The sequence below is a fragment of the Geospiza fortis genome, unplaced genomic scaffold (genome assembly GCF_000277835.1).
Source record: "Geospiza fortis unplaced genomic scaffold, GeoFor_1.0 scaffold130, whole genome shotgun sequence".
In the NCBI taxonomy this organism is placed as follows: domain Eukaryota; kingdom Metazoa; phylum Chordata; class Aves; order Passeriformes; family Thraupidae; genus Geospiza; species Geospiza fortis.
The window spans coordinates 19,450,028-19,468,596 of record NW_005054300.1 but is presented as its reverse complement, the minus strand read 5'-3'; the positions used below and the strand labels follow the sequence as shown (position 1 = coordinate 19,468,596).

Genomic DNA, 18,569 nt, shown 5'->3' with positions numbered 1-18,569 from the left:
GTTAGAGACATGACAGGTAAATCATTTCAAAGTACATAATAGTTGGAGAAAGGGAAAGTCAAGGGAGTTTTCAGGAGGAGGGGGACTAGTAGATTTATCTCAACAGAAGTCAATTTGCATCACAAATTAACTAATAGAGGTAAAAATCTGCTTCAAACTCAGAGAAACAACACAACTGAGAATAAACTTCAAGGAGAAACTAGCTAGGCACAAATGGGCTAATTTGCACTGTGATACAAGCAAGAAAGTTAAACAAGAGATTATGGCCAATATTATACACCTAAAGGAAACACAAGCTAGGCTGGGAAAGGGACAAAGCCAGACTGTGATCAGATCCAAATCAATTTGCACTTCATTACTGGACTTCGGCCACCTTAAAGGCACCTAATTTTCACAAGGAGCCAGGCAGCTGCTCTTTCCAGATGTCCTTTCACCCCCAGCCCACATTCTCCAGATAAATCCCTTAAAACATGCATTAAAAACACCCTATGCTACTGAAGAATTTTTGTAAACAAGGTGGTTTCTTTATACTTGTATCCTGGCCCCTATATTAAATTAATCATTTAGATTATATAAGTGAGTCCCTTACAACTCAAGATAGCCTATGATTCAATATAAATCACTATCTTCCAAACACACCTATTACGAGAATTAGAAATTATCTAGCTGGGAGATGACCAGGTAGAGCACATTATTTGTCATAGCAAATAAACAGGCTTGGGTCCTTTTAAGCAAATTACTACAGAACAGTTAGCGAAAATATTTATCAAAAGCCATTACGTGATACAGAATGAAGCAAATCCAGAGTTGAAGGAAAAAGAAATTTAAAAATCCATTCAAAACCCATTTCTGAGGCAATCTCATTTTCTACTAAGGAAAAATAAAGATCTGCACAAGTGTAAAGGTCTTCATATGAAGGTAACCTTAGGGAGACCAAATTTCTGTGAAGACAAAAGGCAGCAGTAGAAGAAGGACATCAAAGTTCAGCTAGCTAGAATTCCAGCTAGCTAGAATTCAATATTTCAGTCTTTGCAAAAGAGAAATCAAAAGGGAAAAAAAAAGTTTGTGCATTTTTCTCTCAGATAATTAAAAGAAATGCCAAGTGAGAGTAAGCTTTAATAAAGGAGACTTTATAAATTTTAAATTAGAATCAGAAACACATTCATGATTAGAAAATACCTGGTTTTAATAAACTCTCAGCTGAGGTCTATAGATGCCTGCTAATGATGCAATCAAAGGTGTCTGGAGTGGCTGCAAAGAGAAGCAGCAGGCAGAGAAAAAGAAGCTAAAGGACTGATGCATATTTGGTGTGTTTAGCTGGGTGACCTTAGATGTGCTGCCTTTCTGAAAACAGAACCCCCACCTGCACTGGTTGTACTCACTGCCTGCCAGTTACAGTGCAAGAAATTATTGCTTTTACTGGTTTTATTATTGATTTTATAAATAAAATAAAAATTTTTTGCTTTTATTTTTGACTGGGGTAAAATTTAGTTAGGTTTTTACAAAAAAGCCTTACCTTTACATGAAAGAAGCTAATGTATGTATATATACACATAGAAAAAATTCCCTATATGGAATTAGTTCCTGAAACTGAAAAACACATAGATAAAAATGATGGCCAAAATATTTCTTAGCTTTCTGAAAATGAAGAAAAAGGTTGACTTAGAAGATGAACTATTTATTAAGTCTATGAAAAAAGCTATTATTTTAAACACAACATTTGATTTAATTAAATATTTGCACATGTGCTAAGCTAGCCTGCATTTTCTTTATATCCAAATTTATCCTATTTTTCTTTCTAAACTATTACTAGACAACCTGTTGCCATTTTTTGGGGATTGTCCAAAAATATCAATCAAATCCTCATCAGCTGATAGGTGACACAGGAGCATAACAGTTTCCTGTACTGGAGGCAACTGAAGCATCCCAAATACCTCAGCTTCCCAGTTTTCTGTGCTCCCTGAGCAGACATGAGGCTGCTCTCCCTGTGCAGTAACCAGAGCAGGAGTGCCCCAGGTGTCTTATCCTGATGGGAGCTCAGATCCTCTGCTGAGGGGAAGGGAGAGAGCTGAGCCCTGCCTGTGCTGCAGCTGGACCAGCCCAGAGAAATGTGAGGGACATTGCAGGACTGTCTGCAAAATACCATGCAGAGATAATACAGAAAATCTCTTTCTCACAGCAATATTAAGTTCTGTAATATAATGTATAGTGTGGAAAGCATAGCTGTATTTCTAGCTTGTAATCAGCTAAAGGAAGCACTGATATTGTCTGTCAGGTTTATTGATGACTAGTATCCATAAATTCTTTCTGGTTTTCTCATATCCTTGCATTTCCACTGGGCATGTCTTGTTTCTCAACACTGAATTTTTGACAGCATTAGTCAGCACACCAAAGCAAAGTATTGAATCCTACTGCTGTGCTTTTTCCAGCCTAAAAATGTGTCCATATAAAGCCTTCAAAATGCTCCCAGAAAAACTGCTTTTTGCCGATTTGGTTTTTTTTTAAGCAACCGACACGAAAATCAGATTCTCATATGCCACAGAGAAAATTAGGAGACAATGAAATCTATAGATGCAGTATACACCTATAAGAGTTTGCATGCCTTATAGTCTTGCCCAAAATTTAAAGATGCAGCATCTTTATGCAAATGGTTAACAGCAACAAAAATAGGGAGACCATTTAGATTTACAATCGAGCACATTGGGACATAAAAGAAGTCTGAGACAGCCAGGACGAGATATCCTTCATTACAAATACATCAGGAAGGCAACAGAACTAGTCCTGAAGTGGATTTCAGCAGAGATGCTGTCAATCAACCCAGTATTTAAATCAACAGACTCAGTCAGTTTGCTTAAGTTGCAGGGCAGCTGGAGGTCCCTTCCTCGTGAATCACTGCATCCCCAGGTTTCTGGGATTGCTCAGATTAACAGCCTGTGCTCCTGGCGCACAGAGCACCGTGCTGCTGCCCAGCTGACCTCTGAGGTAACAGTGACAGGATCCAAGACAATGGCCTGAAGTTGTGCTGGGGAAAGCTTAGGTTGGATACTAGAAAAAGGTTCTTCACCCAGAGAGTGGCTGGGCACTGAAAGGCTCCCCAGGGCAGTGGTCACACACCAAGAAGCCTTCGGACAACACTCTCAGGCCCATGGTGTGATCCTGTGCAGGGCCAGCAGCTGGAATTCATGATCCTTGTAAGTCCCTTCCAACTCAACTCATTCTGAGATTCTGTGATTTTGAGATGCCAACAGGAAGGTAGAGAAATTCTGGAACTAAGATCGATCAAACTAGCAGCCATCCCAACTTCTGTGCTGGAAGACTTTGTTAATGCTTATTTTTGGTGACAGGAAGCATGGGGAACAGGGAAGGATTTGAAGCAATGATGGGGAAGGATCGTGGCTGTACACAAATGGCTTTGGGCTTAAGGTGTGCTTACTTCTACTGGAAAAGGAGGAGAAAAAAAAATCCCTTCCTTTGCTCACTGATCTGGAGCAATGTTAATTCACACACTGTCTTTCTGGACTGGACTTGAAACACCTACTGAAGAAAGCCAGAGCTACAGAAGGGAGATATCCTAAAGCGGTGTTTCGAAATCAGAATTAAAACAGCTCACTTCAACTAGAAAGTCAGGCTCTACAGAGCCTTGCTGCTAGTCTGATGCTGAACTTTTAAGCCAGGAAATACCCACAGTTATTATGAATTCAGAACAGACAGCATTTCTGAAATAATTAAAGCCAGAGAGGCAGTAGGTACATTGATGTACCTATTTTATACCACCTACATCTAGAAAGTTAATTCAGCTACAGGAAAGGACATTTAATCTTTGCTGCAGCCTGACTAACTGCCATGGGGCAATGGAGATTATTAATGTGGCAGGCTAACTTGGGAGTCACAGGAGGGAAGGAAGCTGCAGAGATCCTTGCTGCTCCAATTCTTCTCATCCTTCTAGAGGATCTGGCTAACTCTATTTCTTTGCCAAAAAAAAGGGCAGCTTGTCTTCAAAATCCAGTATCAATACTCAAAATACCTACCATAAATCCTCCTGTACAGAGACATGAGCAAAATGAGCAAAGGTTCTTAAGGAATATTTTGCTCAAAATCTGTGAGAATAGAGAAAGATCACCTGGCAGGCAGCAGGAGCAGAGGGAAAGTGAAGATCCTCTCTGAAGTGCTGTTTATTATGAAGAAACAGGCTGTAGTGTACCTGTTCTTGGCAACTGGTGCATTTTAAGCAAGAAAATTTGTTTCCTGATAATATCAGGATCCAGCTCTCAGGTCCTCAACTTAAAACAAGGATGTGGATCTGTGGCTGCAAGTCTGAGGAGGCTAAGAAGATGATCAGAGGGCTGGAGCACCTCTCCTAGGAAGACAGGCAGAGAGAGCTGAGGTTATCCAGCCTGGACAAGACAAGACTCCAGGGAGACCTTACAGCACCTTCCACTACCTGAAGGTGGCTACAAGAGAGCTGAAGAGGGACTTTTTACCCTCATAGAGTGACAGGTCAAAGAGGAACGCAACCTTCCAATCCAAGCTATTCTGTGTTTTGCCTGCAGTGTGCTTGTTAAAAGTCATAACTCTCTCCTGCGAACTTGAAAAATCATAATAATTTATGCTAAAAAAAAGTAATGTAATTGTAATAGTTGCTCTAAGGCCAAAACTACTTACTACCTTATAATTTCCATTAGTTCTGAAAAATGACCTTCTAGTGTAATCTGAGCTCCTTTCCTTATGAAATCTCACCGAAAAAGAAAAGAATAAAATCACAAAATGCCATCCAATCCATATTTCCCATTTGATTTTCTCTACTGGCTACAATAAATGACTGTTTTGCACAGCAGCTTGGGAGTGGAAGAAATAGAAAAGGAGCATGGTATGTGGATAATTAAAAAGATTAAACAGAAATCATCATGGATAAAGGGTTATGATGGTGTTAAGTCCTGTCTGACACAGCAGAATTGATAATAAAGTCCTGTAATACCACCCATAGGAAAAATATACAGAAGCACACTACATAAAGAATGAAAACATACGTGAAAATTTCTCTCTTTCTTCTTCTGAGATTTAACACTAGGCACTTTACATTTTCTTTCTTGCTTTTCTAATAAATCAAACCTTAGTTAGCTCTAGATCTTTGAACAATTCATCTGTTAGTCAAAACAGAAACAGGAGGGAAATAAATATAGTTTTGGAGAATGGATAGAATCTATTTAATCTCTCAGTTCAAGTATGACAATATGTTGAATTCTGTTAAAAAGTTGTGATTGGGCAGCAGAGGAAGGTACCAGTCTTTCAGAGCCAGGCTACACACAGAGTCACCCTGGATTTCTTGCCAAAATGGGGGACATGGTGGCTTCTCTCCTGAACAGAGAGGAATTTATGGGGTACAGAACACAACAAACAAGTGAGGTCCATCAGCTGGGTCTGAAAGTGGGGGATGCATGAGAGGAAGAGAAGCAAACCCAGAGAACAAGCCTCTGACATAAGACACTTTTCTTGAGATCCCAACAAGCCTAGACATTTTGTTTTAATTAAGAAAGGAGCTGAAATGTGCTGTAATAAGAGCCACACTAGAGTAGCAGAGTCTGTGGGCTATACCCTAGATTCAGATTCCTTTTTTCATTTTAAGCCAGCTCAGCCAGCAAATCTGTGGTTTTTGCTTCACTGGTTACTGTGCTCCTATTTGTGTTCAAAAAAAGAAGAAAACCCTAAATGCTGAATAGTCTTTCAGTGAGTCTATCGAGGAACAGTCCTCCACTGAACACTCAGAAACCAATCAGAGTTAATGAAAAATAACAACAAAACCTCAGTGCACTTCCCCCATGCTCATAAAGGAAATGTTTTGTGTTATCTTTTTGCCCTCTCTTGCCCTAGAAAGAAAACCCAAAAGCCATGGAGTGATAACACTTGTTTCTCCAGTGCAATCATCATGTAGTATTACTGAGAAAGTCTGGAAAGCCTATTATGAAATACTCCATTCCCTATTATTTTAAAATGTAGGAGAAAAGAAAGAAAAAAAGCAGACACAGCTTCAGATTCTGTTCCAGAAGGGAGCTGCTTTCTGTGCCAGTTTGGGCCGTGAGCAGCACTGTTTGCCATACCTACCCTGAAAGTCACACCTTACACCTGATCCAGAGGAATATTCATCCCTATCTTGGCACACACCCTGGAGAAGTCCCAACACTGAATGTTCTCCAAACTTAGATTATGACAGCATTTTCCTGGCAGAATGGCAAAACAGCAGTAGCAGATTTCTGAACACACAACCACATGGTTTATATATTACACAATAATTATACATTTAATTACCTGGACATCTCTCAGTGTAACAAAACCACAGCCTCCAGGTGCTACTGGAATGCAAATAGCTACAGTGGCCTTGTATTTTGGTATTGAAGAGCAGCTTGAGAGCATGAGCTCAGTTTAGGTTCAATACAGCTCAGACAGCAATCTTGCAAAGCAAACTTGTTACTGTATCTTATGGCAGAATAAATTGCACATGAAGCTTTAAGAAAATTATAGATGATGCCAGAACTACTCAAACTGAAATGTTCTCATACAATTAAATATCACCCACGATCCTAGTTGCTAAATATTAACTTTTTTTTTCTTTTGTACTTGTCTAGGACTACTTTCTGGTAAGGCTCCAGGAACTAAAAGCATCAGTACCTTTAGTCACCTCTCTGGCCAACCACAATATTTGGAAAGTTTTAGACTGCTTTGTAAAAGTACAACTGCTTTTGAATTTTACCAACCTCATGTATATTTAGATAACAATCCTTACTTAAAAACAACCCAGACAAATGCCCAATTACTAGTATCAGCCAGATACCATCCCTAGATTTTGCTGTTTCATCTACTTTAAAACATTCCCATTTCTCTCAGAGCATTGTAACAAAATATTACCAATGCATAAAACTTGAAAAATGTAAGACCTTACAATGAACAGTGCAGGGAGATGTTGAGGTTAACCTGCTGAAACCAGCAATTCCCTCGACAGGCTGGTGGAATCACCAGTCCCTCAGCCACCTAACACAAAATGTCACTGCCACTTTCACCCCTGACACAGTATCCCAGAACACAGGGCATCCAGGAGAAAGAATCTGACTTCCCTTTGTTCTATTTTCCCAAAGTCCAGTGGTGGTGGGAGAAAGGGCAGGACCAGAAGACAGCACAAGAATTTCAGACACAGTGAGAACAAGTGCAAGTGTTGTCCTAAGTACAGCACACCCTTTTGGGACCTTCTGGGGATATTCCAACTGAGACGAATTTACTGCCACAGGCAAGCAAGCTCTCTTTTTCCTCATTCTGCTCATCCTCAGGGAAACTGGTCTTGGCAAGTAAATTAAAAATAAATAACCAGTGTCAGATTTAACTATTTTTATGCTGTTTCCTTTTCCTAAATGAAAACCTTTATCTGGCTACCTGCTTTGGTCAATACTGACCAGCAGGATATTTCCCTAACTCCTTCACTGTAACAGAGTTACAGTGGATTATTTATTGTTTTTCCTGGATTATTTATTGTTTTTCCTTTACTCCTCATTCATCTGCTTTCCAACAAAGCCCAGTATTCTCAAGTTCTTCAGGCCTCATTACTAAAGTCTGTTTGAGTCTGCAATTTGCCTTTTCATAGGAAATATACTGTTGTCAGTTAAGTAGATGTTTGTTCATTGCACTCATTAACATATTAAAAGTACAGACATACTGTGCCAAGTTCAGAAAGAATATTCTATTTTAGTTGTTACATAAGCCTATCTTCATTCCAGTAAAATGATTTTTCAAAATTAAAACCAAGTTTTATTACATGTCATCTGTGTACTTTACCCAAATACATAAAAACTCATCCACTTCCACTGCAAGACATATTGTGGTACTGGACCAGGCATATTTTGGAATTCTTTCCTTGACACAGGCTCACACTGATTATAGATTGTACCTATTTTAAGGTAAGACTCAGTGTTTCCTGTGTAGTTTGGAAACAGGGAGTCCTCAATTTAAAGGCAGTTCTGTAAGGAACTGGAACAGCAGCAGGCAATTTCTGCCAAATACTGTAATTGCAATGAATTAGCCAATAAAGACAAAAGTTTAATCAGAACTCTGATGCCCTTTTGAAAGTATCTTTCCATAACGGTAAATTCAGGAATTAGGATTATTCTTTTTTTAAGCATAAAGAAATTAAGGAACCAGGTTAAAGCAAGCCAGATAGTTCTTGCTACTTGACACAGAAGTTCCTCAAGTCCCACATATGGGCTGATCACAAAGAAATCTTGTCATTAAATCTTGTCCTTTGAAAACCTGAGTGAGAAAGTATTTACTCATATACAGTAAGGTAATCTGGCATGAAATGGCAGAAATAAAAATACAAACAGAAGGGGAAATTTAGATAATTTAGATAACTTCTATTTGTGCTGTTTATTTTAATAAGACTAAAGAGAAACCATAAAGTTCTTTCATTTTTCTTAACTACAATGGAAGTATGACCAAATAGATTAACTACCTATATTTAAAGATCCACTTTTGGACATATTAATATATCAGAGCAATATACACAGGCAGGCACCAGAGTCACCATGGATTTTAATATTACTGCTGAAATAAATTACTTCATATATTATGCTTGGCCTACATGTATTTGCAGTTTATCAAATGATACAAGGCAGCAACCATTAGAAGAATTAAAAACATTTTTCAAATACAGCCGAGAAGACACTGTGCATGGTCTCCCTCAATATACAGTCCTTGCAACTGTCCCTGACACTGAGATCATGCTGTAAATGAAGAGATGTTAGATCTCCTTATTTTATGTCCTTATAAAAGCCAAGATGGCATCTATTCCATCTGACAGCTAAGATATCAGTATTTCAGCATTATTATTACCATTATCAATATTATTTTTTTGTTTCAAAGCAGTTTTGCTAAATAGGCATTATACTAAAACAAGTTATTCTGACATTCAACAGAAAGTTCTGGAATGGGCGAATTTTAAACAACAATCATGGATCAAAGATATTTCTCAGGGCAGGAAATTAAAAAAGACATATTGTTCCTCATTTCTGGAGTAGTGAGCTTATTGTTTTTGTTCAAGATGGATACTGTGAAAAAGAAAAATTGTAAATAATCTCTATTTTTGGATTTCCAAAAAGGGAAAAAGAATTTGTGTAGCTCTTTTTCAAAGACTTTTCTTTTTCTTTGTTAAGCTCAGTAAATCCTGACCTGTTGCTGCATGGAAATACATGTTTTTTCATAGTGTCCACACTTCAGCACAGATTCTTCAGCAGCTGAGCTACAGAAAGGGGCTTTTCTGATCATCCCACTCTGAATACTCCCCTAGGATACATCAGTAAATTACAGGAGTTTTGGTGAAAACTCCATAATTAAAGATACAACTGTTTTTACGAGGCTGGTTTTAGCACTCGTATTATCCCAATTTTATGCACTACTGCATATGTGTGAAAAAAAGGAGAATGTTATACCCACAATTCATTATAACCTGGTAAGTATGATATAATATGTGACTTAGAAATGAAACAGAATTTCTAAACATACAGGTAGTGGAGCACGTGGTTGTGGAAACTTCTGCAGCACCGTAATTGCTGCCCCACTCTTGCCTCAGATATGGCTGCTTTTTAAAATCTACCCTCAAGCTCCACACTGTGAAAATGTCATATCAACAGTCTTCCAAAGGGGAAGACCAGCACGATCTTATGCTTGGAGAAATTCCAACTCAAATTTTCAAGCCATCCCTTTTACTCGGTGTTGACACTGGCACAATTTGCAAATACAAGTAACAGTTTATACACAAGCATAGGTCCCATTGGCAATGCTTTCCAAAAAACGGTTTAGAATTCAAAAAACTTTAAAATAACTATGTATCACATAGCTGCAACAAAAAAAAATACATTTTGAAAATTGCTTACCCACTCTTCAGTGAAATAATTGAGCTAGAATCTTACAATGAATGCATACACAACATTAAGTATATTTCATCTAGAAGAAAAAGCCCAATTTGCTGAACTTGGGCAAGCAGTGACCCCATTTTATTTCAGGGAAAAAACAAACCAAAATGCTCAAGGTTATTATGTTTCTTCTTTAGTTTTCTTCTATTATTTAAAAATTGATCACAGCCATTTCCTATACATTAAGCTGTATTTTTCATCATGAATAATTCAACTTACGGAATACGCAAGGAATGCATTTACTTTTAATCCTCATATATGCACAGGCATAGGAAACCAGAAATAAAAATTTAAGGGGTTTATTATATTGAGTAAAATACTTAGTTGCTTCTTCAGTTTGACAAAATGCACAATTCATCAATAGGATGAATCACAATGCTCTTTTTCCAAATTATTGCACCACAACACCCAACCAACTCAAGCAGAAAGAGAAAGTTTAACCAAATGTAAATATGTGGAAATTGCATTCTACCAAGAGGGAGAGGACTATGGACCCTTCCCTTTGCAAACTAACAGAGGGATTTTAGTGATCAAAAGTAGCCACAAGTTCAGTCTTACACTTCTGCTGAAAGATACCTTGGCCAGACAGTAAAACTGAAATACTGTTTATTTTTATGTTTATGCTCAAACAGGAGGCAGGAATCTGTTTTACAGCTAAACCCAGACAATTAGGTTATGTATTTTTCCATGTAAGTAAAACTGATTCAACTACAGTAGGAACCACATAATTATTTTGGTGTAAATATAACTTTTAGCAGCATATGATGGGATTTGGCAATATTCTTGTAGGTGAAAGCACTTGATAGTGCAGATATCTGAAAATAGCATTTGTTTTTGCAATGAATAAGAAGCACAGGATTTGTCATCATGATAATAATGAGATTTTGTCTAAAAGTAACAATCTCAACGAAACCATGGCATCAGAATTCAAAAATGTGGTTTCAACAACTGTGAAACATATCACAAAAACTACTTACAGTGACTTCTGCAGTCTGCCTCAGAAGTGCTGTAGGAAACAACTGTAACTGTTTACAAAGCTGATGATATTTCAAGAAAACCTAACTTTTTTTAAAAAATAAAACATACCAACTGACAGAAATGAATAACAATCATAAACATTATCATTTTGAACAGAATGCTTCTTATGAAATACAAAATGTGTGCAAACCATTAATTCTGCCTTCATTACAGCCAGCTTGGGGAAGAAATGCAGATTGCTTTAGAAAAAATATGTTCCCTGTTGTAAAGTAAATTGAATACTCACATCATTTCACACTTACAGAAAATCTTCCTGCCAAAGAGGAAGATGAAGATTATCATAAAACTCCTTGCAGGCATCATCTAACTTAACCTAATCACATCCCTGCAAGGTGTGTTAGCTGTTATGGTGTTCTCTGCACACATGGTCAAACAAGAATAAATAGGTTTACACCTCAAGAGCTCACTGTGATGTGGTGACTTGTTGGAAAGCCACCCTGGAGTTCCAGCTCCCTTAGCTCTGCCTTTACAGCTGGATCATCCAGCTCTTATATCGTGTACAATCTACCCAAGTGCAGGGACACAAGTATGAAGCAGCCCAGATGTTCTGAAAATTCCATCAAGGCTTTCATTAATAAGAGCTAATGATACAGATAGTCTCTAAGGGGTGAATTAATGTAGTCCTGCCTTTCTTTCTCCTTCTATGACCAATGGACTGTGAAAGTAGGACATCAGCTTTATTTTTGCTTTTTCCTTTTTGATCTGTTCTGTTCCCTTATCACTTTACATCCACTTATTTTTCTTACTTTTTTAAAATATACTGATATTCTGGTTGCTATTTCTGAAGGTGTTTATAGATATCAGGAATGTAAATCATAGTGGGAATCATCAAGCAGTAGACATTTAAGCCTTTTCAGTTTCTCTAGCAATCTTCAACTTTCAAAGGCCCCAAGAAGCCACCTCACAAATCTCTATTTTAAGCATGAATACACAACACTTTCTAAACTTCCACATGTACACAGTGAATAGAAGGCAATTGCCTGAACCTTTTGTAAAACAAGGTGATATACCTAAAGGGACATACCCTGTTCTTTTATGTTTAAACCAAAGAAATTAGAGCATTTTCTGAAGTTTCCCTTTCACTTAAGTATACCCAAAGGAAAAAACAAATGGTAACACACAAAATACATAAAAGCCTCTGTCAGTCTTTACCAAAACCACATGGTTTTAGACTTGAGTAAGAAAGGAGAAGACAAAGTGACTTGTGGAATAAAGAAGCTACACTGAGCAATGAAATATTTATATTTAGGTGCAATCATAACTAAATCACAGCTAGCAGAAGGAAAAATGGTCTGCACAAAGACCAGATCTCAGGACAACAGGAGAGTCAAGATGCCTCTGCAAAATAGCTCAAAAAATTCCTGCAGATTTGAGTTACTGACTTGGATATCCTCCCAGGAATCTTTCTGGTGGAAATGATCCCCAAGAAACTTTGTAAGGGATGCTGAGTATTAAAAGTCCAATTTAAAGCTTTTGACTGGATTCCCTCTAAGGTTCAACACTCAACATTACAGTCTCTTGCCCTACCCTGCCACTGATCCTAACTACAAAGATTTCTTGTAGGGTCTGGACAGGGATGAATAACTACAGATGCTTTCCATACATAAATAAAACCATGCAGAAAGAACCCTCTGTTTTCTACCCAAAATACATGCCTCCAAAGCTAAACCTGACCAAAGGCTGAAACGGAAGCAGCTGACAAAAATCAGAACTGGTCTCCCACCCAAGTAATATAAAGAAGACAAGTATGACTTTCTGAGCCTTTAGAAGTACTTCTAAGCTGTAACATATTTTTGCTGCAATAATAAAAAGTCAAGCTGCCTAAATAATTGAACTCCAGTAGTTCCATGGTAATTTTGCTCTAAGAGGTATCATCTCTTCCAAGGTCCTCTCCAAACCCCCGTAGCATATTGCTGACTTTTACTCTCTCTATATATTAGACTGAAAGGATAATTTCCAGAACTTTATTTCAGAGCAGTATTCCACAGCCATTAGCTTTTTACCCATTTAGAATTATCCTCCCTTTCAATTTTTGGGAACTCAATAGTGTTCTGAATTTAACACCCAAAGAGTTAAGCCTTCCTATATTAACCACCTAGCAGCACAACCTCAAAGTAGCACACTAGGGATCAAAAGTAATCAGCAGTATACCAGGTCAGCCATCTTAGTAATTTTCCTATTTAGGCATTTTACCTATTTCTTTGCCCTGTGGTTGCTTTTGAATGGTATCTTAGTTATCTCCACCTCACACCTTTGGATAATGTGTCAATTTGGTCACTGTGCTGCACATACCAAAGTGAGAGCATTTGTATCTGTGGTAGCATATTTGAAATGCACATTAGAAAACACCTAATAGTGTATACTCGCACATCCCAGTTTGCCTGTAAGGCTCAAACCTGTGCTCTGTGGTGTTCACGCCAATTTTACTGGAAGGTAAATACTGAAGCATCAAGCAATTATGTGACTTAAGCAAAGCCACTTGGGAGTTCTGTAACAAAATGGGACCAAACTTAAACCCCCCATGGCATCCATGTGCTAGGGATAACACAGCACTGACAGGACACTCAGACTTTTCTGGACTGGCAGCTGCAAACAGTGGGGTGGTCCAAAGAATCTCACATGGCGCCAGATACTCTTGTTTTGCATACTTGTGCATGAAGTGAGGAGCATACTTCTGTCTGAGAACCAGGACTGATTCCTACACCTCCTAAATCAACCTTGTTTTATTTAATAGGCAACACTTTTTCCAAAATTAAGACAATAAGATGATCTTTTATAATTCACATAGTGTTTGAAACTTAAGACTTCCTAATTTTAGATCTAGAAATGAAAGTGGACTGAGACATAGCCTTTTCTGGTCAGCACAATATAAGAGCTAAACTGAAATATTCAGAGGCATATTTCTGGCAACAGAAAATTTTCAATTATATCTCCTGGAACTTTATGCATTTCAAATACTTGTCTCCCTTCTGTTGAATTTCTTACAGATATTGCCCAACTTTGGCTCCATGTCCAGAATCCTTGTGCCAAATTAGATTCTGAACAATCTCATGTTTAGCTGATAAAGATGATTATGTAAACAAAAATGGCTTGTTTTTCCACTTACACTTCTGTAATTCAGACAAATCAAAGCAAATCACAGAAACCAATGGCCAAATGAAAATAAGAAATCACATATATTTTAATTATTTGTGAAATCCTCTTTGGTCAGCTCTGTTTAATGTAGGACCCATTGATCTAACCATGGTTATCTCTGTGTTTCAACCATCTGAGCAGTTTAGAAACTACTTACAGCACGGGTTCCAACCAGAACCTTAATGTTCAACTGAGAATTTCATATATTTTTGGAGCATCCCCTCTGCCTGAGTGTGTTAAAGGTAGCCTTCATAGAACACAACAATTTATGTCAATCCTATGGAACCACTTTAACTGACTTCTAGCCCTTGGCAGCCCTTGTTCCACCAGCTACCACCAACAGGTCAATCTTTACTTTTCATGACAGAGCATCTTTCATTTTGGAAATTATCTTCTCCAGAATTTTTTTATTTATCTCAAATTCTTGCAGCAGCTACACTTAAAACATCCTAGTGTGTTTACGTAATTTATAAACTCATCTATCTTCCTTAGTAAGACAAGTGCCAATTGTGTTGTATCTTCCATATTTCTATTTCAATTCTATCTTAATTAACAATAAAATGCATAAGCTAAATTGTGCAGTCTTCACTATTATATTCACAGGAAGCACATGGCATTGCATCGTTGCTGCATATGAGAAATATCTTGCAGGATTCCTGCCTACCAATATAAAACCAGTTTTCAAGATTTAAGTGGGTAATAAATTAGAAAATATTTCTCATAAGAGTAAATGTCTTCTGCAGCATAGCACTAATTCATTCTTGAAGAATAACATTTTCTCCCGTGAGGCAGGATGTATATTATTCAGAGGAAAACAAAAGAGAGAAGGAAGCAGCATATCTTTACCCTCCGCACGTCTTTGCCGAATGTTTCGCTGTAGCTGGTGCCCAGTATCTCAAATTGGACATAGGGGTTGGCTCCATCTTCTCTGAACTCCATAACACCAGTCAGCCCAGTTATATGGCCCTAAGCAAGTAAGTTTGAGAAATTTCAGAACAGAAGACATTTGCCTTCATAAACACTCCTCTGCATAAAATGTGTGCCAAATATGTTTAAATCAAGTTTACAGTGAACTTTAATGTGGCCCTTGCATGGTCTTCAGTAGCTCAAACCCAGCACTAGACAAAAGACTTCAGTTTTTCAATTTTTTTCAGAAAAATACTTTAGCACTAACACACCCAGTGTTTATGGCCATCAGGTCAATACTGTCCACAGAAACAGACCCCAAAGAAAAAGAGAAGGGCCTTAGTGGACTGTGAGACAACAGCCCTCCCAGTGTAACTGAGGGCAGTGGGCTCAGATCTTGAGTGCCAAGGCATGAACTCCCAGCCCAAAACAAAGAGGATACCTGCTGTGTTCCCAAGAGAGGCATGAAGGAAAGACAAAATTGCAACTCTGAAACTATCACAGAGTTTGATTCTGGCTTTGTAGCAAAGAAGCTTGAAGTGACATCAAAGTTCAAATTAATTTAGCAACAAAGGATGGCAGCATTAGGACTTGTCAGAATGATCAAATTGCATCATTTTACTGAAGAAAAATTATTTCATCAATATACATTAGGGAACAAGGAGTTTCTTCTGAACAACTGCAAAAGTTAGAATAGTAACAAATTAGGTATTTTTCTACTATTACTTGTGATCAAGTAACTTTTATACAAGAAGTTGCCATGTCTGGAAAGCCACAGGTCTGTCCACATTTGAGTATTTCAGTATGGTGCAAGACAGTGTAACTGTTAGTGACAGTTTAGCCAAATCAGATCCTTCTTGCTCTGCTCTGGATACAGTACACAAGTAGATCCTTACTAATGCTCAGCTAACTTACAAAGCTATCTGAGCTGTCAAAAATGGAACATAATTCTTAAACCTCATCATTAGTTTCCCCTCCTGCCCACTTCAAGCCCCTTAAGTAATCCTTTTGCAAAAATGCATGAATCAATGCCCATGAGTACTCCTGATCCTACTTCTTCCACAGAAGACAGCTACAAAAACAACAGAGGTAGAACACACACCACTGGACCCACACTGCACTGTGTGTAACTTGCTTATCATAAATCAGTTGCTTGTTTAATAGCTGTAGATTGTCCTTGGTCGTTGCAGATCACTTGCTTGTAATACATCAAAGAAAAGTTGAATAGAAGTTAAAACCTTCTTCAAATGCTCAAGTAGACCTGAAGCAACTCATTCAAATTGCTCACACAATGGTGGCTTGTCTTTTCTCACCTTCTTAATAGTCTCTAGCATGGATCTTCCTCCATTCCAAGGTTTGGTGGATTTCCTCATGCAGTTCAGACTTGCCATGCTGTGCCATTTCCTGTCCTCCAGTTTTCTGTGGAAAGCATTGGCCAGCATGAGCACACTGTCATACAGGTACAGGTTGGAAACCTGCAAACAATAATAAGAATGAGCCTCTTTTTTTAATGTGAGCACCTTCCAAAGAAATTATAAAACCAGCAGAGGAAAAAAAAAAAGAAGGCATAAGTAAGAACTAAAAGCTGGGTATGTTTGACATGTTCAAAAGCCAAAGCATTTGAGACAAATGTCTGTGCTCCTGAGTCCCTCTGTCCAAGGGATTCTGGCACACAGGCATTGCCTGAGCGTTACTGCAATGCAGTGCTGTAAAGAGAGATCCCATTCCACATATAAACTCAAACTACAGAGGGAGTACAGCTATCTATCAATGAAAGACAAGGATTGCTACTTTTTCAGCCCTTTCAGCAAGGAGGGAAAGACAGGATGGAATTAAGTTCTTGAGGGTTTTATTCATTTGAGCAACTGGTAATTTCTGGAACAGCAAAATCCAATACACACACACAACTCTTTAGAACAGAAGGAAGAGAAATGACAGTATTATTTTGGTCTTAGCATCTCTTTCCACCAAATATACATGAGACTGGTTATGTGCTACTTTCTCTGGAGCTACTGAATTTAGCCTTCTTAGTCTTCAATTCACATGAGAGAAACAGAAATAAACAATTGATGACAAAGACTCCAGTAAGAACAGAATGCCACACTAGTAATGCTGAGCTATGTATTTAATTTTTCAAACCAAGACATGTCTAGCAATACATGATTAGATCTTTTGACAGGCAGTGGTATCCATCTCAGAGGGTAAAACTTTAGTAGAGGAAGTTGGCTGAGACAACACTAATACTACTAATAATATTTCTTCTAGCTGTAGGCTTTAATCATGATCATCCCTTATTTTGCCATTTATCTCCTGGATTTTCTAGTCCACCTTAGAAAGTAATGCCTAGAGACCAGGAAAGGGTTGCAGGTGGAAGTTAATTTCGCTGCATACTTCCTATAAATAAGACTCTTTAGGTGTCCCAATAACAGTGACACTCTATGAAAGCTTAAACATTTATTACTGTTGAATCACTGGGTGCAAGTAAACTTCTGATGTCTGTAAGATGCTAATCTTCAGAAACAAAATGTATCATGTTCCAAAATCTGGAGTTTGACGTAAATTGAAAACCTAGGCACTTTGAAATATCTTCCAGTATAAGTAAATCTGAACAAAAGATATCTAAGCAAAAGTTAATTTTGAAGGAATCAAAATACAAAGAAAAAAAAAGATATTGGAAATACACACTTATTTAAGTGACTAAGCATAAAAAGGGATCTTAAAATGAAAACACTGCAAAACCTATGAGATACTATCAAAGAGAATCTCTCTCATCTGGCATTGCCATCATTTTTTCCCTTTTTTTCTTTCCAGCCTTGCTGAACAAGCACTCCACATTGCCTTTATTTGCTATTTTATCCACTTAAATATTTTTTTCAGAATATTTCCTGAAGTAGCTATATGCCATACTTCCTCTGGTTTTAAGAAAAGTAATTAAGGAGCTGATAAGAGTCCCAGCAACCAAGTTTCTTCTGCTCAATTGCATCTGTTTCCCTATTCTGTAGGTATTTCCAAACAACTTTCAAATAAAGCAACCAAGGGAATCCATATTATTCAGGAGGGTGCTTTTTTTCTGGGTTAAACAAGTCTGCACAGAAAAAAAAAATCCAAACAAACCTCAAATCTCACAAGATACACCACCCCAAACCACAAAATCCAATTTCTTAGAAATATGTTTTAAATACATAAGGAAAAATGCCATTTCTTACAAGCCTTCATGATCCTCTTTGCTCCCAACTGAATTTGGTTTTGCAGACTCACTTTTAACTGACAACAAATTGTCTGTTGCCTTGGAACACCCACAGATCAGAAACGCCTTGTATGTTCTGCATTTGGCACTGTTCTTTTGCAGTTCTGGAAAAGTGCAGCCTCATTCCCAAAAACAGTGCCTGGTTTGCGAGCAGAGAGCTCTAAGGCAAAAAACAAGATGCACTTGGGTACACTGCTTTCTGCTTTTCATGTGCTTGGGAGAAGACACCACAGTTCTGCACGTGTGACTGACAGAGCTTGGGAGAATTGCGCTGAGGATCTCAGCCTGCACAA

The 18,569-nt window shown here is 37.9% G+C and overlaps 1 protein-coding gene across 1 annotated transcript in view; it reads right to left on the bottom strand.

The window, feature by feature from the left end:
- GRID1 (glutamate ionotropic receptor delta type subunit 1) overlaps nt 1–18,569 on the bottom strand; it is a 478,229-nt gene that overhangs the window by 73,470 nt on the left and 386,190 nt on the right. The window contains exons 12-13 of the mRNA XM_005417309.2: nt 16,343–16,504; nt 14,970–15,089 (exon numbers count right to left, since the gene is read on the bottom strand). Coding sequence (XP_005417366.1) covers nt 14,970–15,089; nt 16,343–16,504 — 282 coding nt within the window. The remainder of the gene's footprint in view (nt 1–14,969; nt 15,090–16,342; nt 16,505–18,569) is intronic.